Raw genomic sequence first — 22,949 nt, 5'->3', positions numbered from 1 at the left:
TTCAATTCCTCACTTATGAATTGCACGGTAAATTATCAACGGTGCATCAATGGGCGGACGGTAATATTTTTCACCCTCGTGGGTTTGGTGCTGCACCGGAACTTATCGGTGGTTGGAGTGTTGGAGTTTCCACGTCATAAAAAAAAAAGTCAAAAAATAATATAATTTTTTTTTAAAAGTTGCCAAATAATTCCTTTTGAGCGGGATGAATATTCCCGCACTTTTATAATAGATCACAAATTTACTTTGCAAAAGTGAAGTTTTTGTTTTTTTATTGTGGGTCCCATTTTTCTCTTTTTCCACAAGTAGGTTGATTTCTATTTTTTAATTTATTTTGAAAGCGTGTCATCATCTCAAGTTACAGTAGATACCTATATATATATATATATATATTCAGGATGCTAGCTATAAGCATGCGCGGTGCACGTGTTCCACGATTTTTGAATAAAAATTATAATAGCATAAATAAATGAATAAATAAATAAATAAATAAATAATTTTTTAAAATAATAAATAATAATTTAAAAAAAGTATTATTTTATAATGGTTATGGATGATTATGGAGGAGCCACGAGAAGAGGATGTGTGCCCACTAGGCCCAAAAGGGGGGAGTAAAGAACGCAGCAATAAGCAAAAAGGGAATGCATTGAAGGGAAGCTAAGGAAAGAGGCCTCAAAGCGGGATTGCCTTTTCAGAAATAGATTTTAGATAGATTTATGTCCGCCAATTCCGTCCACGTATAGAAATTAGAAGGCGACTTGACCACGAAACTGCGTCATCTTCTTCACCTTCTTCCCGCTGGGACATTAACACAAACGCTTGGCATGCAATAATCCGCTTCACTTCATACGCCGCGCAAGGAGAGGGAGAGGGAGAGGGAGAGGCAGAGAATCTGGGAATGAAGTACGTGTTGGTGACCGGAGGAGTGGTGAGCGGTCTGGGCAAAGGCGTGACGGCCAGCAGCATAGGGGTAGTCCTCAAAGCATGTGGTCTGCGCGTCACTTCCATTAAAATAGGTTCCTTGCTTTGCCGCCCTACTATTTTATTCTAAAATGTTTGCTTTCTCTTGTTTCTTTTTTTTTTTTTTTGCGACGGGACTAATGTTCAGTTCTTGCTTTTGGGAATGTGTAGAATTCTCTCTAGAATCTTTGGCTTCTCTGCGGTTCTTTTCATTTCATTTTTATAGGATGTAGTTAAAGCTGTACAGTGCAGCCCCTTCGTTGACTATATAGTTTTTGCATAGTTTTATTTTGGGGTTTGGCGCTGGCATTGCATCTTTATAGTTTAATTTGCGTATTTCAATTCTTGTTGGTTGCCAAATGGGTGCTTTTCGATTGTGTGTGTGTGTGTGTGTGTTTTTTTTTTTCTTTTTTTTAATAATTATTAGTACATATTTATTTTGACGGTTTTAAAACTTTTTATACCTGTAATTGTAGATCCATACTTGAACACGGATGCTGGCACGATGTCTCCCTTTGAGCATGGTGAAGTTTTTGTTCTTGATGATGGAGGAGAGGTTTCTTCTTCTTCTTAGTTCTTAATCATCTTAATGCATTTTTGTACAACTTTGATTGAAGAACATACATAATTCCGCTGTGCTTTTTCAAGCATGCGCACTTGCAAATATATGGACATAGGTACAAATGTGCATGGAGAGGCACGGAAGATACTTAGCTTATGTCATACGTGTATTGAGGCATGGAAGAAATATTTTTGAGTAAAACCAACAACAAGAACAACAAACCAAGCCTTAAGTTTCACAAAGTAGGGTTGACTACATGCATCCTTTTTCTTCAATTTACATGATTGTGGGCAATTTCTTTCAAAAATTTAAGGGCTATTAAATCCTTACTCATCATCCCAGTTTAAGTTATTTTAAGTTTGTTCTTGCCCCTTTTACTACTCACTTTTTCTCATGGGTGTATTATTTGGCCTACGTTGCAGATGCCTAAATCATTTGACTTTCCCTTACCTTATCTTATCTTCTACATTGTATGTGTAACTTAATGCAAATGTGTTCATTCCTAATTTATCTTTTAGTATACCACTCATCCAATAAAGCATTCTCATTTCAACAACTTTTACTTTTTAGGTATGTTGTTCCTTAGTTGCCAACATTCTGATCCATATAGCATAACTGGTTTTATATCCATTCTATAAAACATCTTTTTGATTTTTTTAAGAGTATTCTGCGATCACATAACACATCCGATGGACCGATACACTGGTCTATTTTACCTACCTTGCCTTACTTCTATGTATAACATCTTCAATTTCTCCTTCACCTTACACAATAGATTAAGGTATCTAAAAGCTAGTAGTGCAATTGGTTTTTTGCAAAGATCGGATGGTTGCTGACTTCACAAGGAGGGTCCTGCATATGGGCTTTAATCTTGAAAATATTGGAAATTTTGGATGTGAAGAGTGACCATGGAGAATGATTTACGGTACTTTGACTTAAAATTTTCAAATTTCTTACATCTGATTACGAAATAGAGATTATCTAGAGTTAAAGAAGTGCCACCTAGTTCAGAACACACTGCCCAAAAATTATATGAAATTATCCAATAATTCTATTTCTTTGGTATGTAACGAGGAGTTAAAAATAATTTCTGAATTAAAATAATATTAAAGGTCTTTTCCCCCCACCCCCCTTTCTTATATTCTCGTTGGACTCTCACCTTGTGTTTGGGAACTTCATGTTTGGACCTTGGATTTGGATAAAATGCAATAAAAAATTATAGTGCTTCATCCATATCCGCACAAGTTCAAACCCAAGGATCAAAATTTGTGCTCTCAAACAAGGCTTTTCCTTCCCTGTTTTTTATCTTCTTTGTTTTCTACTTTTAAATGCTCTACTTTCAAGGAATCATCTTGGCTTGTATTATGATGAGTCATGCATCAATCAAACTATGTTTCTTATTTTTTTGGTTGTAAATGTTATCCTAAAGGCAAAGCGAGAGAGAAGGGGGGGGGGGGGGGTGAATTGGGTTTGATTAGAAATTAAGTGTTTGTTTGGGAAATTTAGAACAAACCAAACAAACGCAAGCAATAGCACGTTAATACGAAAGCAAGTAAAAAGATTCTTTAAAAGAGATGCAAACTCTTTTATAATGGTTTGACAATCCCAAGCATACACCCACTCTCTCAACCAAACAAAACTTACAATCCCTTTGAGTTCTATATAGGCAAGGTTACCACTTGCATCCCTTTGCATTCACAGTGGCAAGGACAACAAATGTTTTGAACACATATTACAACGTGAAAGATCAAATTACAAATATGAATATGAATACAAAAACTTTCAATGCAAATATCATGGTACAAGAGCTTTTTGTGTTTTTATCTTTTTGAGGAAAGATGAGAAAATCAAGAGATTTTAGAGAAATTGAGTAATAAGATTAGGCAAAGTGTTAAATAATGTCTCTTTATTTGGGCTTAGAGGGCATACATATAGAATTTGGGGTTCAATGAATACATTTTTGTCTGTTAGAATGTGTTACGCACTCCAATTGGACCTATTCCATGGGCCGGTCGACCTATAACTAATTGCTATATAGCAGTTGAAACAATCTGTTTGGATCGGTTAACCTGTCAATTGGACTAGTCGACTTTTCAACCATTATGTGAGGATCAGTTGACCTATCCCTTAGCACTATGTACAAGTAACCCTCTTTTTCCTTGTTTTGAATTTATTTTAGACCTAAAAAGTTTTTCAATATATTTGAGGTTTGAAACAAGGTTTCTTTATGCCATAAGGTGTTCAAAGGAATGAAGTTTAAGAACATAACATTACAAGTCAAAAGAACAACTTATATGGAAAAAAAAAAGATTTCTTCAAGCGCTCTCAATCTTCCATTTCTAATAGCTTAAAATCTTGATGAATCACAACTTAAAAACAAAGCCATTAGTCCTAAAAGATTTTTTATTATCAAAATTAAGTTAATGAAACCTTGGGGCTGACAGTAACCCCCAAAAAGAAGAGGAAAAGGAAAAAAACTAGAAATAATCTCTAGAATTTTAGCTTAAGAATATTATTTCATGATTTTGTTACTTGATTTGCTCTTCAAAGGTTGATTTAGATTTGGGTAACTATGAGCGATTCCTGGATGTCACACTTACTAGAGACAACAACATTACCACGGGAAAGATATATCAGGTACCAAATTTATTCTACCTATCTATCATCTTTCAAAGTTCTAAATGTTTGCTTACATGAAAGAGTCAATTCTGTTCTGTATCAGTCTGTCCTTGAGAAGGAGAGGAGAGGTGATTATCTTGGAAAGACTGTCCAGGTGATGCTGCACATGTAACTGATTTGTAGTTCTTATTTCATTATGAACAAAGAGAACACTGCTCATTGCAGTGCTGTATGTATGAGTGGCTTCCAGGTGGTCCCACATATTACAGATGCCATTAAGAATTGGATTGAGTCTGTCTCTGTCATTCCTGTGGATGGAAAAGAAGGCCCAGCAGATGTTTGTGTGATAGAATTGGGAGGAACTGTAGGTACGTGCTTTGCCAAATGAAGACACATGTGGTGCACTGAAGTTCTCTCTCGTGTGTGTGCACATTTTTATATTAACTTGAAATATATATTTTTTTCATAGGGGACATTGAATCAATGCCATTTATTGAAGCATTGCGACAATTATCATTTTCCGTTGGTGAGGCTGCATGTGTTACTGTTTTTACTTTTTTTTTTCCAGAAGTAATTACTAGTGCTGCCCTGGGTTTTTTGTGTTTGTACAATCCTCAATTTCTATTTGAACTAGTATTTGTCTCACTATCCTTTTTTGCCCATTAGATTAATATTTATTGTCCAGTTGGTATCCTTGATGCATTCAGGATGTCCATTGAATAAACAGTATGTTTATTGGATTGAATTGCTCATTTACTAATATTTGTGCTTTATGAACATTTACTAATGCATGTGTGGTTACCCTGCTGAGTAATTTTGACCTACAAGATTACGTCTGCATTGTGGTTGCATTGCAAGGGAACTCAGCTTAAATATGAGAAACCATTTCTTGTGGGTGTTTGAATTTATGCATGTTCAATGAGTTTTCATTTCATTAAGGTCTCCATGCTTATCTTAATTGTTAATTCCCTGTTCAGGACAAGACAATTTCTGCCTCATTCATGTGAGCCTTATACCTGTTCTGGGTGTTGTAGGAGAGCAAGTAATTCTCCATATCATCTATACTTTTGCTGCCAACCTTATTAGTGATTTGCAGCTTTTATTATGTTCCTCCTTTTGGAATTTATTTACAGAGATCATACTAGTGTATGTATCTTGAATGTTAATTATGGTGAAAATAACTCTCTCTCTCTCTCTCTCTCTCCAGAAAACCAAGCCTACTCAGCATAGTGTGAGGGAATTGAGAGCTTTAGGGTTGACTCCTCATCTTTTAGCATGTCGTTCTGCTCAGGTATGTGAACTGCTTTGTTCTAAGAATCTTTTTGATGGACCAAATTGTTGCTTGAATGCTAACATTTCTTTCTATTGGATGTGACTCAGATTACTAATTAGGTATTTCTATACACAATGGACTAGTATTTTGATTTTGATGGAAAATTTGAAGGTCTCAATTTACAGAAATTTCAATGGAAATTTCCATTTTGATTTAAAGAAACACTGGAGATTTTTAATAAATTATGGAAATTATGAATGAAGCATGGGGAAATATTAAAATATATGATTATGAATAATTTAGAAATAAAATAAAAATACCCCAAATTTTTTTTTGATTTTTCTTCAAGTTATTTTAAATTTCTGAAAATTTGGCCAATATGTTTGAAATTTGGGGCACAATCCATTGAAGTCCTGGAATATTTTTAGTGGCATTTTGGAAATTCTAGATTTTTTGTCTGGAACTTTGCAATAAGAAACTGAACCTCAAATTTGTTTCAAACCTTCCCAAAATCCAAAATTTCTATTCTTGATGGAGATTTTGGCAAAATGATCAATTTAAGACCATGTTGCACATCTTTAATGGCATGACATGATCCCCTGTGAACATATACCTTTTGTTAGTGTGTCGTTTTCTTGATGAATATTTAATTATTTCAGTTATTTTTTCACAGTTTCACTCAATTATTATTGTTTCAGTTTCACTCAAATGCTAAAATTAACTGGATCTTTCGATATATTTTGTTATATTCGGCGCATGTAGTATTTACATTTATTTTTGTTAGCAAAATTGCTATGATCTTGTCCAGAGGTGTCTTTTTTATGCCAATACGTTTGTGTGTTTCTTCTGTTTTAACTAGAATAGGGATGATTTTGAGTGATTGTTTTAACTTAATGCTTTAAGCTTAATATTTATTTATTTTTCTCTTTCTATGCTGCTGAAAATGTATAAAATAATTATTTTCATTGATTTTTCAGCCTTTACTGGATAGTACAAAGGAGAAGCTTTCACAGTTTTGCCATGTTCCAGTAAGTTGTTATTGGTGAATTTTATGTTGTGAATCTTGTGATTCAAAATAAATTGTATCCTTGCTGCTGAGGTTTTTAATTTTGGTTCTCATCTCACAGGCAGGTAATATTCTCAATATCCATGATGTTCCAAACATTTGGCATATTCCTCTATTACTTCGGGTGGGTTAAATTTGTAATCCTTTTGGTTCCCTTTGGTACTTGTTGGTTCCCTTTGGTACTTGATTGTTTTTGTTTTGTTTGCTTTAACTCTTAAGCCCTAAGGCTTGACTGCCTCTCTATTCTTTTTCATTATTTTTCATCTTCTTTCAACTAAATTTCTGATGGGCTGCTGTTGCAGAATCAAAATGCTCACCATACCATTCTGAGACAGCTGGACTTACTTAGGTAAGTTTTAATTCAATTTTACAGCATCCATGGTTTAACCTTGGAGTTTAGAACTCTATTTTGCATCTTCTCTGACCCAAAAAGACAGGTGTCTAAAGAGAAGCAGGCAACTTTTAATTTTGATCGAGGATCACCCAGGCTGTTAAGTTGATCTGAATATATATATATATATATATATATATATATATATATATTTTAAACTAATGACTAGTTTAATCTAGTGGGGGTATAGATTATACTCATGAGTCATAGCCTTGTCAAAACATTTTTACGTTTAAGGATGGTTGATTCATTATTTAACAAGATGCAACATTAATCTTGAAACATGTACTTTAATGCTGGAAGGTTGATTATAGTGCCTTATCAGTTATTACAATTTTGTTTCAGCATTGCTACGCCACCTGATTTACTGGAGTGGACAAAGAGGGCGGAGACATTTGACAGTCTCACAAATTCTGTTAGTAATATTAGCAATGCTCTTGTTTTTTATTGTTAGCCTTGGTGGCTACATAATCATAATTAATATGTTTTGATGGTATTAACCTATTTGTGGTTTATGTTTCCTCCTTGTTAACTGACCAAAGAGATTGGTGATTTGTGCAGGTGAGGATTGCAATGGTTGGGAAGTATGTTGGGCTAACAGATTCTTACCTATCTGTTGTGAAGGTATGTAGGAGCTTTAACTCTATGCTTAGTTTGAAGGGGTGGGGGTTATGGTCTACCATCATTTGTCAAGACACTGATTTCTAATACAAAAATATAATTTACTTTACTTATCTAATAGTTAGCTCTGTGTCTTCTTAAAAATCACATTTACTCCAAATTATCTGTGTCAATTCATCTAGAGATCATACACAGGATTAGTTTTAGGGACATTCTTTATCATGTGACTTGATCTTTTCTGATCTCAGCATGATGCCTTGTAATTGTAGTCTTGATGCCTAGTAGAATCAGTGATTGAATATGCACATTGGAAGAGCATACCAATATGATGGTAGATTATCACTTTAGATCTTTTAGCGTGAAAAATACTTGGTTGATCTTTTTTGACGTGCAGTAGATCTTTTTTGGTATCACGGTTTCCAATTTTAAACTCCAGACAAAAACAAACAAAACTAGAGGCTTGGTTTCTTGGAATATGATCTATATAATGAAATCTAGTTTCATTTTAAGCTTGATTTTACGCACAGGCCCTTCTGCATGCTAGCATTGCATGTTCTTTGAAGCCATCAGTTGATTGGATTGCAGCTTCTGACCTTGAAGATGACAGTGCAAAATTGGTACTGAATCTTTCCTAGCTGCATTATTGGATTCTGTGTGTGCATGCATGCTTGTGTGCATGTGTTTGTGAATGTATTGGAAGAGTACGTCTGATTTTATGCATTGTTGTTCCTGACACAGACACCAGAAGCTCATGCGACTGCATGGGAGACTCTAAAGGTAAGCTTTATCTTCTATCTTTTTAATTATGTATTTTTAAAAATATTTGTGTTCATTGCCCTGTTTTCTTCCAGCTGCCAGCCCCCTGCTGATATTTTTCTAAAGGCAAGCTCTATGTTTTGTTCATTCGCCTTGTAAGGTGGAGAAAAAATGTAGTTTAAAAAGTACCTGACCAGATCAATGGTTGAACTACAAGAGCCTTTAATTATCCACATTTTGAAAGAACCTCTTTTCTTGATACATCTTCATTTGTATATAATATTTGTTTGAAGTATATAAGGTGAGCTTTTGCTCAATGGTAAGGGTGCTAGTCCTAAATCTGGAGGTCAAAAGTTCAAATCACAGAAATAGCCTCTTCAAATGTAGATAGAAATGTGTGCGTATATATGTATGTATGACAAGAAAAGATGTTATTAAATAACAAGCAGGATGCAATGATAGGAGGACAAGATGTCCTCCTAAAAACAAAGAGCGAAAACCAAGAAAATGATAGTAGAGCTCTCTTCCAATCCATTTGAAGGTTGGACAGCGACAATCCCAAAAAATCCGGACGAATGACCTAGAAATATGGCAAGAATACAACCCTATCCCATAACATACTAAGCGAGTTTTTGACACCCTATTTTTTCTGGGGTCAATTTGATTGAAACTTGGGCTAATTCTTGGATAATTGAGTACTTAATTTTTAAGATGTTCCAAATGGAGACTAAGGCTACCATGTTAATCTATTATTGGTGCCTCTCTGTTTCCTTCCTCATTTTTTCCTCTTTTTCCATATCAATGGGCAAATTTATGGGTAAACTTTTTGGGTGAAGTCTCTCTATGCTCTTCAGTTTGTTTTGAAAACGAGGAGCAAGATAGTTGATGTTTTATGCCTGGTAGGCATAGGATGGTTGAATTTTTTTTTTTTTTTTCTTTTTTCCACAGCAGTCCTAAAATAAAATGTGCTCACATGATGTATTGGTATCATGTTGTTGCTGTATATTTTATGTTTGCAGAATGCAGCATGCATCTTGGTTCCTGGTGGTTTTGGAGATCGTGGAGTGAGAGGAATGATATTGGCTGCAACGTATGCCAGAGAGAACAATATTCCTTACCTTGGGATTTGTTTGGGAATGCAGATTTCTGTGATTGAGTTCGCTAGATCTGTAAGTGTGATTCTCCTTTATATATTACCTATTTTGTATTATATATTTATCAGATTGTATATTGGCCCTCATTCTACCACATCATCTAGGTTTTGGGTTTGGAAAGGGCAAACAGTGCAGAATTTGATGCTCAGACACCCAATCCTGTTGTGGTTTTTATGCCAGAGGTATGTATTTGTATTATTTGTTACTTCTAAAAATGATGTCTGTGGAATGAACTATTACTGCATTTGGCTCTTCATCATTATTTTATATTCATTTGTAGGGTTCAAAAACACATATGGGAAGCACAATGAGACTAGGATCCCGGAGAACACTGTTGCAGACTCCTGATTGTATTACATCAAAGCTGTATGAGATATATTTATATACTTCATTTAATCCTAAAATCCTTGAAAAACCTCCAAGATTGAAAATGCACATGACATCTAATTCTGCTTTAATGCACTTTATTTGTTCAATGTGATGCTCATGCCTAATAGTTGGACCCCTGGATGACTTGTCTGATGTAAAATCTTAGGTACCCATATTTTGACTCACAAGGCAATGAGGGCAATAAGGCCATTATATTGCGGCTTGTCGGTGCTAATACTGGCTGGTACTGGCTGGCCATAAACATTTTCTCTATTGAATTCAGCAGGGTCCAGAGGGTTAAAATTATTATATAAATATCTCGGATAATTTTGAAACATCAGATGTTTGGAAGCCTTGGTTCTCCTATTGTAGACTCTCTTTTGACACATTGGTAATCTACGGCTACTTCACTGATTTGGCTTCTAAAGATTTGCTAAAAAGAAAATGTTGTGCCTGTGTTTATTTGGGTTTGTTTGTTTTTTGTTTTTTTCTTAACAATTACTTGCAGCTGTATGTCAGATGAGTTACTTATGATGGAGCTGTATCTCTTAGATCACTGCTAAAATTTATGTAATAAAGCTTATTCTGCCATCCTTATTGTCCTTGCTGCTGTATTTGTTAATTGTTAGGTACCATAATTCGGAGTATGTGGATGAACGGCATCGGCATAGATATGAGGTTTGTTGTGAAGTTTGCTTGAAGAGAAATCTTGTTCAGAAGACATTATTTTCTTTTAAACCTTGATTGACATTTGGTGCCATGACATATGCCTAGGTGAACCCAGATGTAATTGACATTTTAGAAGAAGCTGGCCTCAGATTTGTTGGGCGGGATGAGAGTGGAAGGCGAATGGAGGTTGGTGTTGCTACTAGAGTGGCGTTAGCTGGGCTTGAACTAATATGAGCTTTGGAATTTGTCTGAATGGTTAAAATCCCAATTTCAAACTACTCCCTGTACCCCCCAACCCCACCAGTACCTTGGCCCCAAATTTTTTTTGACAGCTTAAGCTTATTGGGCATCAGTTGTCTAATCAGTAGTTCTTTGGTTCATCCCCTTCCTCCTTTTAAAGAGAATCAAGTTTGTTCATGATTCTATATTATTAAATTTTGCGTTTTTTCTTTTTCTTTTTCTTTTTCTTTTTCCCCCAGATTTTGGAACTTTCCAATCATCCATTCTATGTGGGAGTGCAATTTCATCCAGAATTTAAGTCTCGGCCAGGAAGACCTTCAGCTCTATTTTTAGGTAATTATTTGCACAATAAGTGAGCACTATTTGTCCCATGAAATTAAAATTTTTTGCCAAGATCCGTCATATTCCATCATTTCGGTCCATTAGGTTTTATATTGAGGCTTGCAATGAGTTTCTTGTGTAGATTGCATTTGATAAATCATGGGAATGTCTGGTCAACGGGTATTTTGAAAGTGTATTTATAACCTCATGTCCGTTCTATTTTGTTGAAAAGTTTATATATATCCACATTGTAGCTCCAAATTTTTAAGTTGAATTTCCATGTGTAGCACAATGAACTGAAATTCTATGTGCAGCCTTACCTTGCATTTTTCCAAGAGGCTCTTTCCACACCTCGAACTTGTGACCTCTAGGTCACATGGCGATAACTTTACCATTGTGCCTAGGCTCCCCTTTAGAGAAGAAAAATATTATCCTTATTTCTATGATAGTTGTAGGATCATGAAATGGCTATGATAATATAACTGACCATGTATATGTATATCTTTTTCTCTAGATTGCAATTGCTGTTAAGTATGTATGGCAATAATTTTTGAAAGCACAATTTGAATACTGAAATCTAAAATCTTTGACAGAGCCAGGCAAATTAATAGGATTTCTCTGTGAAATGATTTTTCTTACGCTTCAAAAGGAAACATGGTTGAGGCCCAGGATGGATGGAAAGGGCGGCCTTGGGTCCCCCAAAGTTTATGAAATTGTCATTTTCATTTTTTGTTTTCAAAAATTACATATTTTAATTAAATAAAAATTAACACTTTGCCCTTCCAAAAGCTTTTTTTTTTTTGAAAACAAATTTTATTATTTATTAGTTTTATATTAGCCCCTTCACTACTCCTATCTGCCCTGATTGAGACCCTGTGGTAAATTATAATGTTCTAGAATCTAAATGAGGAGAATTCTAAGATGGAATTTTGCAGTTGGGTTTTGATATTCAGGGAAACAGAACTTGGGGGTGGGTAAAAGAATTTTTTCTTTAAATCCTGCTGTACCTATACAGTTTGGGACATTGTCTTGAATATTTGGTTCTGACATGATGTTGAATCAGTTCATTGCATTGCACCTAGCAGTCAACTCACAAGTTGGAGTGTAATATGTAGACATGCACTTCTTAAATGAAATAGGATGGATCAATAGCGATGATGCGGTTACTTACAAAATTGTGAAATTCTCTTTGGTTGTGTTTGCTGATTGGGAATACGGAATTCAAGCCTTGGATTTGGCATTATGTTTATATTAATTTGGGAATGTGGATTTGAAGCCATTGATTTGGAGTTGTGGATTTGGACAAGACTCAACACAAATCCAAATCCAAATCCAAGATCCCAGGTCATGTTCACAGACAGCTGTATAAGAAAACTTTTTTGCATTGTACAACTTTCTGGAGTGCCCATAGCCAATCCACCTTAAGCAAAATTCTGACATGTTACCTAGGTATTCAAGCATTAGCATTCCCAATTACACAATTTTATTTGATCTTGACATTCATGATATTGGTACTTGTAGGTCTCATCTTGGCAGCAACTGGGCAGTTGGAAGCTTATGCTAACAAGTACCAGAATGGAAGTTAATAGGCGCCTCGTTTTCCATACTGACAAATATTTCTTAATAGGTATGTAAGTTGTTTGGAAGGGAAAATTTGAGGAACTGTATTTTTATTCTAAATTTGTGAGTAGAAAGCTTCTTGTTATTGCATGTGCCTTCTTGGACCCAATCTATTGGGCATGGGTATGAAATTTTCGTACTCTAGTTTGGGTCGTCTTTATAATTTGTATTTGAGGTAAGGCTGCATGGGTCATACCCCTCCCGGACTCCTGATTTGGACTGGGAGTCTTGCGCACTGCTGTATGAAATCTAAAACTTAATATGCTTAACCTTTTGGTGTAGGAAAACAGATTGATGTTTAAGGTGGAAACATGCACCTTGAATATGACAAGGCAGATAGGAGGTACAACAAAAAGAAGCATTCAAGCAAAATGCTTCGCTTTGCAGTCTTCAAAATTGTGATCCTTTGGCACAAGGCTGCTCGTGCCTTTTTTTCATCCCTTTCTGAAGGCTAACTTTATTTAGTTTTTGCTGAAATTATTAAGTTGTTCTTGGTCTCCCCATTGCTGCACAAATTCTGTATTTTATAGGACAGATTAGTACTGCTGTGGCCTGTGGGTTCCAGATGGTTTTCTTGTGCTTCTAAATATTACTTCTGACATTCTTGACTTTTCATGATGAAAGTGTAGACTGTAAAGGGTTTAATAGTGAAATTTGTCTTGTTTTTTTTGGTTGTAAAGGGTTTTAATAGTGAAATTTGTCTTGTTTTCTTTTTTGTTTATCTAAAATTTTTAAACTATGGTGTCCTGCTGTTGAAGGGGTGTTAAATGAGATCTGGATTGGGTTATTCAGAACACTATTGACTCTAAACAGAAATTCTGCATGGACTTTTTGCTGCTGCTTGGACAATCCAATTAACTTATTTCCAAAAGAAAGAAATAAATAAAATAATCTTTTAAAAGAATTTATCTAAAAAAAATTTAGATTGGAAAATGTTCGACCTTTTCTGGAACCTGCCCTGCTTAACCTGTCTTGAAGGCTGGAGCAAGACACCATGTAGAATTGCGTAATTACTAGTATGGCTAGATCTTTAATAGATGATTCTGTATCACCTTATTGCTGCCTCGTCTTCTTCCAGAAGATGAACATTTCATTGAAAGTATTGTGATTTCCATGAAAAATTCTTGTGTGATTTCCTCCTCCGTTTTGCTCTGTTTTGTTCACATGTTTCCTTTCAATTTCACCTAATCGTTGGAAACTAGACCCATGAAGTTGGTACCAAGTGGGGTGAATCAAATCGAAAGCAGATGCTTTATTTCAAGAATGTAAAGACACTCAGTGGAAGCTTCCGGTATTTACACAATCCCGCAATGCCTCTTTTACAGAAAAGAATGCCATACTGCCAAAGCTAGTTCGAAGCAAAAGAACTCGAAAAGGAAGCCAAAAAAAAAAAAAAAAAAAAAAAAAAATGAAGAAGAAGAAGAAAAAACAGAGCAATCTGCAGCCATGATCAGTTGACCTGTGTCTCTCTTACGAGCACCTCATTGTAGCGCAGACATGAAATCTGTCTCTGCAGCTTCATCTGCTCGTAGAACCTGGCTATGAACTCCTCCGCCTTCAGATCGATGCTCTTGCTTTCTTCCTCGCAAGAAACCACCATCTCTTCTTCCTCTTCTTCTTCTTCTTCTTCTTCTTCTTCTCCTAGAAAATCTTCTTCTTCCCCTACATCGCTGCCGCATCTCAGAAACTCAACCTTCTCGCCGTCGTCGATCCTGTAAACTCCGCCGTCTTCCTGGCCGTCGTAGCATCCGTAGTTGTCCTCGAATTCAAAATCGCAATCCGCATCGGCTGGGGGGTTAATGCAGGGGATGCGGAAGCGCATGGAGGCAGGGCGATGCATCTTGACGTGGATGATGGGAGTGCGGTCGAAGGAGAGCTGGCGCTCGCCGTAGCGGATGGCTGCGGCGGGTGCGCCGCCGCCGAGGCTTTTCATGAACTTGGGGATGATGCGGAGGTCCATCACGAGGCGTCTCTTAAACACGCCACCCTTTCTGGCCCAGAGCAGGGCGAGGCGCAGGATGTTCCACGCTCTGTGGGCTACGTCGGAGCTCTTCTTCGGCATTGTTTCTACGTGCGCCGGCGGGGACTGGGTTTCGCCACCGGCAGTAGAAATAGCCGGGTGAAGGCAAAAACACAGAGATTGGGATTGATCTCCAGATGGGTTTTTGGTGCTGGAATGATTTTCGTTTTCTCAGTTGGTGGTGCTTGCTTTTTGAGATGATGGGGAAGAAGGGAGAGCAACGGTCGTATTTATATATGCATGGTTGTGTATCTGCGATAGGTGATACGCGGTGCCTATGAGAGAGAGACAGAGAGTCACAGAGGAGAGAGTGGAAAAGCGAGTTGTGGGCGGCGGTTTACTTGGTCTATACGCGGAAGCTCATTTTGGGGTACCCTTGGGATTAAGGTTCCTAATACATCTGTCCTTTCTTTGGGTTTTACTCCTCTGGTCCGGAAGGGAAAATGACACTTTGGGGTTAATTACAAGTTTAATACAAATTATTCTTTCATTTTTTATTCGTTTTATTTTAGGAAAATGATTTTTTTTTTTTCAAAGATTTTTAGAGGCCGAGGCCGAGGCGGGTGATGAATTAATTATGGGGCTTTGCCTCAGTACGATCTAAATTTGGAACTATTCACCACACTATTCCAAATAACACGCAATAGTAATACTAATTATTTAAAATTTTTTAAGGTAAAAAGTATAAGGCTAAACCCGATTTTTTGCCCATTCTATTCTAGCACTCATTATACAAGTCTATCTTTTTCAGCATAACAGAAGATGGCGAGACAATTTAACATTTACGAAACTCATAATGTTGGATTGTCTCATCTCGTAAATTATTAGAACTTTAAAGTTATTTAATCCTATAATAATAAATTAAACTCACTCGAGTGACAAAGTATAATGGGTAATGTTGACCGGTGGTGGTGGTGGGTGGCGGCGACGGTGGTGGTGGTGTAATCTGAAAGCAAAGAAGGGTGATGAGAGGGTGGTTGCTGCCCACTAAAAACAGTTACTTAACACAGACGTTTTAACAAATGTCACTATTTTTTTGAGTGACCAGATTGCCACCGGATTCACGTTTCAATGGCACAGTGGATTTCCCAATAGCAGGGGCATATGGGTCAAACTAAAGTGCAGAACAAGAGAGGGAAGGGGCCCAGCCCCCTCCACCTAACCAACACATTTTTATTCTATTCCAGCTGGGCTCTTGTTGGGAAAATGCATTTCCCTGTTCTCCCTATTTTAAATTTAGATATTAAAATTTGAAAATTTCTTATTTTGCATTTGGAATTTAGAAGTATAAAAAATTTAGAATTTTAATTTAAAATTGTATTGAACTTAAGACCATTTTCTAATTTATTTTTAGGAGCACAAGATTTATAATTTATATTTGTGTGAAATTTAGACAAAATATAATAAAAATGATACTCAACTTTTCTTTAAATTCGCATAAATTTAGTTCCATCCTTCACACTTATGCTTCAAACACTACAAAAAAGTACAAATGTGCTTGTACATTAGGAGTGGGCAAGAAAAATCGAAAACCGAACCAAAGCATAAACTGAAGATAGGTTAATCATTTATTCAACTTGGTCTTGGTTTGATTTTTTTTTTTTTTTCAGTCATCAATTAGTTTTGATTTGGCTCATTTCATTAGGGGTGGTAAAACGAGTTGGAACCGGTGGGTGACTCGTGACCTGCTCGTTTAAATCGGATTTGAGTTTAGTAAAAGGTGATCCATTTATAAACAGGTTAACTTGAGCCTGACTAATTTAATAAACGAGTTAGGCGGGTTTGGGTTGGGTACCTGGTGGGTGACCCATTTAATTATATATATATATATATATATATAATACATTAAAAAATATTAATTAAAGAGATGTACTGTTTTCTATATTTTATGTTTTAAAATATTAATAAATAAAATAAAAGAGTGTTGTTTTTTTTTTCTTTTATATAAAAAATATCATTTGATCTGAAATGTTTTAAAAAATCTAAAATAAATAAATTATATTTTTAGACGGGTTCTTAACAAGTACCCGTTTATGACTCATTTATTAAACGGGCGGATTTGAATTTATATGTTAGTAACTCGTTAGTAAACGGGTCAATCCGAATTTGAGCCCGTTTAACCCTTACCCATTCACAACCCGCCCAAACATGACCCATTAACCCATCTTGCCACCCTTACATTTCATAATAATAATTAACCGAATAAAATCAATATATTATAAATATATATTATGTATAATATTAGTGTTCATGTACTCCTTTTTTGTTTGTTTTATTTGGAGAGAGAGAGAGAGAGAGCTGTTAATTAGTTGTACGCATGGCTATGGCTACTTGAAAAGTTATATTTGTAAAACAAAGCCGTTTAGGGAAAGAAAATATACAATATTATATTGGATGCCCCTATTTTTGCATTTTTATTAGTAAAATTAACTATTTTCATTTTTGTATTTGAACAAATTAGTTATTTGGCTTGAAAAATAGCCGTTTAAATTTATAGTTATACACATATCTACGTTATTTTTAGATTTAATTTTAAAATTTGTTTATTAAGAATTCATTCGAGTGGATGCATTGGTATAAATAAATAATTTTTAGGCCTAATTTTGACCGAATAAAATTGTCTCAATGTATTTAGGCTCGTGAACTATTTATTTTCAATCTTTATGTTATTTGAAATATTAATTTAAGTCCATTTAAAAAGCTGACTGTTATAATTATTTAAAGGTTCGACAAGCAGTGTGAATAAAGATGTCAATTTTATAATGTATTCGTATTCGTGCATAGGCATGTTATGCGCTCCCCCAAAAAATATTTTATAAAATTACATATTTTTTGACTGAGAAGTAACCTTTCAAGCTCATTAACAAGCTAGAATATTCATTTTAAAATATTATAAATAATAAAAAATTTTCTAATTAACACCCTTAATTTTGTTCGTAATTTTCATCACAATATATTATGAGCGATGATGTACCCTTTTTTTTTTAAAACAAATTATTTATGTCTAATATTTTATTATAAATGTATGCTCGTATACTTTTACTTAATAAATTTATCAAGTACTCTTCTCGTTAAATTAAAATTAAATAGAACGTATTAGTGTGTGGTTGAGCCCATCAATTAATTTACACATCATTGACGAAGTTTGAATTAAGCAAATATAATTAAGTTTAACTGAAACCCAATTTGAATTCAAGCTTAAATTGGATTAAACATTAATGAATAAGTATCAATATTGTTGAGATACGGATCGAATAATGAAGATGCATAGCGGAATAAACAACAAGTAAATGTAAATAACACACAACCAGAAAAAATCAACACGAAGATTTACGTGGTTCGGGAAAACCTACATCCACGGAAGTAATGTCACACAAATTTCACTATGAAAATCAAAATGTACACAATACACTTCTCAAATGATCACACTCCATCTCAAAATATGCCCCGATGACATATATAGAGGTTCCTCGGAGGTTTCCCCCTATTTGCCCAACCACCTAACCTTTAAAAATTCAAATTTATGAAGAAATTGCCGCAGTCTAGGTGCCTCTCGTCGACGAACATAGAGCTTCGTAGACGAGACCAAGAAGAACCTTTGTCGACGAATAGAAGACTTTCATTGACGATACTGGAAGTCTAAAATTTCCTACTTTCGGTAATTATTTGTCGACGAACTTCATAGCCTTCGTCGACGAACCTCTGCTGTCCCCTCATCGGCGAACACAGGGCCTTCGTCGACAAGGTCTGCTGTGCTGTCCCCTTCATGTTTATCCTTCTTCCTTCTTTGTTTATCAAACTAGAAGTATAAGAACCACAAATAACAATCTCCACCTAGGCGATTATACGCCCCTTAGGAGAGTCTCGAAAAACATGATCTGCTCCACCTTGAACTTGAAAACGCTAGGTTTGGTCTTGTCTCTCTTTTATCACTTAGAGATATGGAGTAAGTCCAAGCAATGCTTGAACTTTTCAAAAGTAATTGATTTCGTTAGAATATCCGCTGCATTTTCAGACGTGTGAACTTTCTCCAACACAAGTTCACCCGAAGCAGTCAATTCCTGAACTCTGTGGAACCTCACATCAATGTGCTTGGTCCTAGCATGGTATATCTTATTTTTCGCCAAGTAAATGACACTCTGACAATCACAATGCAGCACCACACCATCTTGCCGTAGCCCCAGCTCTCTAACTAAACCAGTAAGCCATAAGGCCTCCTTTGCAGCTTCGGCAACTGCCATATATTCTGCCTCAGTCATAGACAATGCTACCTGAGACTGTACTATGGATCTCCAACATACCGGTCCTCCTACAAGGGTAACACATATCCTGTTGTAGACCTTCTATCATCCATATCTCCAGCATAATCTGCATTGACAAACCCCATAACTGAAGGACAACCTTGTTGCTTGTTGAACATGATGCCATATCCCGATGTACCTCGCAAGTATTTGAGTATCCATTTTACAGCTTCCTAATGCTGCCTTCTTGGATTAGAGAGGAACTTACTCACCACGCTCACTAAATGAGGTAAATCTGGTCTCGTACACACCATGACATACATTAAACTCCCCACATCACTAGCATAGGGGACCTTTAACATGTCCGGATTTCCTCATCTGAACTTGAGCAATCTGCAATAGACAACTTGAAATAATTCGCCAGAGGTATACACACTGGTCTTGCATCAGCCATGCTAAACCTCTCCAACACCTTCTGCACATAACCGCCCTGAGATAACCATAATCTCCCTACAACCTTGTCTTGGCGAATCTCCATCCCAAGTATTTTTTTGGCTGAACCAAGATCCTTCATGTCAAATTCCTTATACAACAGGTCCTTTAACTGATTCACTTCATTTAAATCTCTTACAACTATCAACATATCATCAACATACAATAACAAGAAAATAAGTGAGCCATTATCAAGTTTATTCACATATATGCAGTAGTCATACTCACATCGTTTGTAACCATTTTTTCTTATATAAGAATCAAACTGTTTATACCATTGCCTTGGAGGCTGTTTCAGCCCATAAAGAGATTTCTTCAACCTGCAAAAAAAATTTTCTTTTCCTAGTTCAATGAATTCCTTCGGCTGTACCATGTAGATTTGTTCCTCCAAGTTACTGTGAAGAAACGCCGTATTCACATCTATTTGTTCCAAATAAAGATCGTAATGAGCTACCAATCCCAACATAATTCTGCTAGAAGTATGTCGGACCACTAGAGAAAAGATCTCATCATAATCTATCCCCTTCTTCTGTGAGTATCCTTTTGCCACCAATCTTGCCTTGAATTTCTCTTATTCTTTTTCTGAAATTGCCTCATTCTTCTTATATACCCATTTGCAACCTATCGGTCTCTTCCCATATGGAAACTCCATCAAATCCTAAGTTTGGTTCTTATAGAGTGATTCCATCTCCTCAATCATTGCTCCCATCCACCTATCTTTCTTTTGGCCGTGCACTGCCTCTTGAAAAGTAGTTGGATCGTTGCAACTAGTAAGAAAAGTATAAGACACTAATTCTTTAAACTCATACCTTAGTGAAGGCCAAATAGTACGTCTGGATTTTCTTAATGGAATATCATCGACTTGCTGGCTTTCCAAGTTAGAGCTCCCTGTAACCATGGGACCATGATCATTTTCATTGCCCTGAGCTTCCAACTCCACCTGCACAATATGTTCATCACTGCCCCAGCTTTCTGGCTCCTGTTTCTGTTCATCAAACTCTTGAGTACACTTCACCATAGCCTTCTCATCAAAGACTACATCCCTACTGATCACCACTTTGTTTGCCATTGGGTCCCACAACTTATACCCCTTTACACATATTGGATACCCCAAAAAAATGCAACGACGAGACTTCGGGTCAAGCTTAGACCTCTCCTCACTAGACACGTGGACATAGGCTGGACACCTGAATACTTTTAATTCGGAATAGTTTACTGCATTTACCGTCCAAACCTCTTCTGCCACTTTACTCGCTAGTGATGCCTTTGGTCATCGGTTTAGAAGAAAACAAGCCATACTAACTGCCTCGGTCCAAAATTTCTTCGGTAGCCTTGCATTCAATCTAAGACACCGAGCCCTATTAGCAAGAGTTTGATTCATCTATTCTGCCACACCATTTTGTTGAGGTGTTCGACGAACCGTAAAATGTCTCTTGATGCCCTGCTCGACACAAAAATCCATAAACGGAGAATCAACGTACTTGGTCCCATTATCCGACCTTAACTATTTGATTCTCCTCTTCGTCTGGTTCTCCACTTCAGCCTTCCAAATCTTAAACTTGACAAACGTACTTGATTTTTGATGCATGAAGAAAACCTAGACCTTCCGTGAGTAATCATCAATGAAACTCACATAAAACACATGTCCACCATTTGATGAAACTCTTACTAGGACCCAAACATCTGAATGCACATAGTTAAAAATTCTTTTCGTCTTGTGAGTAGCTGATCTGAACTTTGCCCTGTTATGTTTTCTAAGAACACATATCCTACAAAATTCTAGCTGACATGATTTTAAGCCCTTTAAGAGTTTCCTCTTGTGTAGTTTTTTAATGCCATGTTCCCCCATATGCCCAAGGCGCATATGCCACAAGACGATCTCATCTGACTCAGCATCCACAGTTGCAACTCCACCTACAATGGTAGTTCCTTGCAACGTGTAAGTATTCCCATCCAGTTTCTGCCCTTTCATTACAGTCAGATTATCTTCCATATGGTCAAGACTCCACCTTTGAACTTGCAATTGAAACCATTATAATCCAATGTGCCAAGAGATATCAAACTCTTTCTCAACTTTGGTATATGTGTTACATTACACAATGTTCTTACAGCACTATCAAACATTTTTATCTTTACATTTCCTATGCCAATGATCTTGCAAGAAGAATCATTGCCCATAAGATCTGATCCAGAATTCACTAACCTGTAAGTGCTGAACCACTCCTTGTTCGGAGTCATGTGATAAGAGCATGCTAAGTTAAGCATCCAAGAGTTCGTTAGATTATTCGACTCCGCTGAAACTGATGGAACATCACCATCTAGTGAATCTTCTTCTTGAACAATATTCATATATTTTGAAATGCTCTCATGCTTTTCAGTATTTCCCTTCTTTCAATTCAGACACTCTGGTTTCACATGCTCCTTTTTACCGCATTTATAACACCAAATTTCCTTCTTCTTCTTAGATTGATTTCAGGATTTCTGATTAGACCCATTCTTAAACTTTCCTTTGCCTCGCTCATTGCACCCTTTACCACAAGTTCTTCTCTTTCATCACATATCTTCAACCTTTGATGAAAATTTAATAAGGCACTTGTTACCTCTTCCAGATTAAGAGTTTCTTTTCCCCACGTAAGAGTGGTCACAAGATTTTCGTAGGTATGAGTCGAGGGCAAAGAATTTAATAGCATCAAAGCCTTATCATTCTCATCAAACTTCACATCAACCCTCATCAAATCACTTATAATTTGATTAAAGGCATCAATGTGTTGATCCAGACTTGATCCTTCAACCATCTTAAGCCAATATAAACGCTGCTTAAGAAAAAAGTTTGTTATTGAGGGATTTAGACATGTACCAACTTTCTAACTTTCGCTAGATAGCCACTGGAGAATCCTCCTCCATCACCCAATAGAGAACTTCGTCGGCCAAACACAAGCGTATTGTAGACGCTGCCTTTGCTTTCAAATCTACCAATGTTGTCTCATCCATTCCTTCCGAATGAGTATCAAGCAGAGCTTTATCCATTCCTTGTTGCACAAGAATGTCATTCACTCTTCTCTGCCATAAACCAAAGTTTTCGATTCCATCGAATTTGACTACGTCAAATCTTGCAGAAGACGATCCCGATGCCATAACAGTAATCGCTCTGATACCAATTTGTTGGGATACGGATCGAATAATGAAGATGCATAATAGAATAAACAACAAGTAAATGTAAATAACACACAACCAGAACAAGATCAACACGAAGATTTACGTGGTTCGACAAAGCCTACATCCACGGAAGCAATGACACAAATTTCACTATGGAAATCAAAATGTACACAATACACTTCTCAAATAATCACACTCCATCTCAAAATATGCCTAGATGACATATATAGAGGTTCCTCGGAGGTTTTCCCCCGCTTGTCCAACCACCCAATGTTTAAAAATTTAAATTTCTGAAGAAACTGCCGCAGTCCAGGTGCCTCTCGTCGATGAACACAAGGCTTCGTCGACGAGACCAAGAAGAACCTTTATCAACGAATATAAGACTTTCATAGACGATACCAGAAGTATGAAATTTCTTG

General features: G+C 36.3%; 2 protein-coding genes across 6 annotated transcripts; one reads left to right on the top strand and one right to left on the bottom strand.

Moving 5' to 3' along the window:
- The first annotated feature begins 559 nt into the window (after nt 1-559).
- Nucleotides 560-13,295, top strand: LOC131155602 (uncharacterized). 5 transcript variants are annotated; one of them, XM_058108846.1, is made up of 23 exons: nt 560-1,016; nt 1,437-1,516; nt 4,073-4,159; nt 4,245-4,295; nt 4,392-4,509; nt 4,611-4,667; nt 5,119-5,183; nt 5,349-5,432; nt 6,392-6,442; nt 6,542-6,604; nt 6,783-6,829; nt 7,217-7,286; nt 7,433-7,495; nt 8,020-8,109; nt 8,231-8,269; nt 9,268-9,417; nt 9,507-9,584; nt 9,683-9,768; nt 10,401-10,449; nt 10,546-10,626; nt 10,920-11,013; nt 12,523-12,628; nt 12,912-13,295. In XM_058108846.1, exons 1-22 carry the CDS (start codon nt 899-901, stop codon nt 12,585-12,587), a joined length of 1,686 nt encoding a protein of 561 aa, XP_057964829.1. In that variant the 5' UTR covers nt 560-898; the 3' UTR covers nt 12,588-12,628; nt 12,912-13,295. The 5 variants fall into 5 exon arrangements, 3 of the variants coding, with proteins under 3 accessions (XP_057964829.1, XP_057964831.1, XP_057964830.1); XM_058108848.1 differs by lacking the exon at nt 10,920-11,013 and having other exon boundaries at nt 566-1,016; XM_058108847.1 differs by lacking the exon at nt 10,920-11,013 and having other exon boundaries at nt 566-1,016; nt 12,904-13,295.
- Nucleotides 13,296-13,849: 554 nt separating this feature from the next.
- Nucleotides 13,850-14,845, bottom strand: LOC131155601 (uncharacterized). The gene has a single exon (XM_058108845.1). The coding sequence runs from the start codon at nt 14,681-14,683 to the stop codon at nt 14,072-14,074; it is 612 nt and encodes a 203-aa protein (XP_057964828.1). The 5' UTR covers nt 14,684-14,845; the 3' UTR covers nt 13,850-14,071.
- Nucleotides 14,846-22,949: the final 8,104 nt, after the last annotated feature.

Source organism: Malania oleifera, chromosome 5 (assembly GCF_029873635.1).
Source record: "Malania oleifera isolate guangnan ecotype guangnan chromosome 5, ASM2987363v1, whole genome shotgun sequence".
NCBI lineage: Eukaryota > Viridiplantae > Streptophyta > Magnoliopsida > Santalales > Ximeniaceae > Malania > Malania oleifera.
The sequence above is the reverse complement of the archived record's forward strand: the minus strand, read 5'-3'. Positions and strand labels throughout refer to the sequence as shown.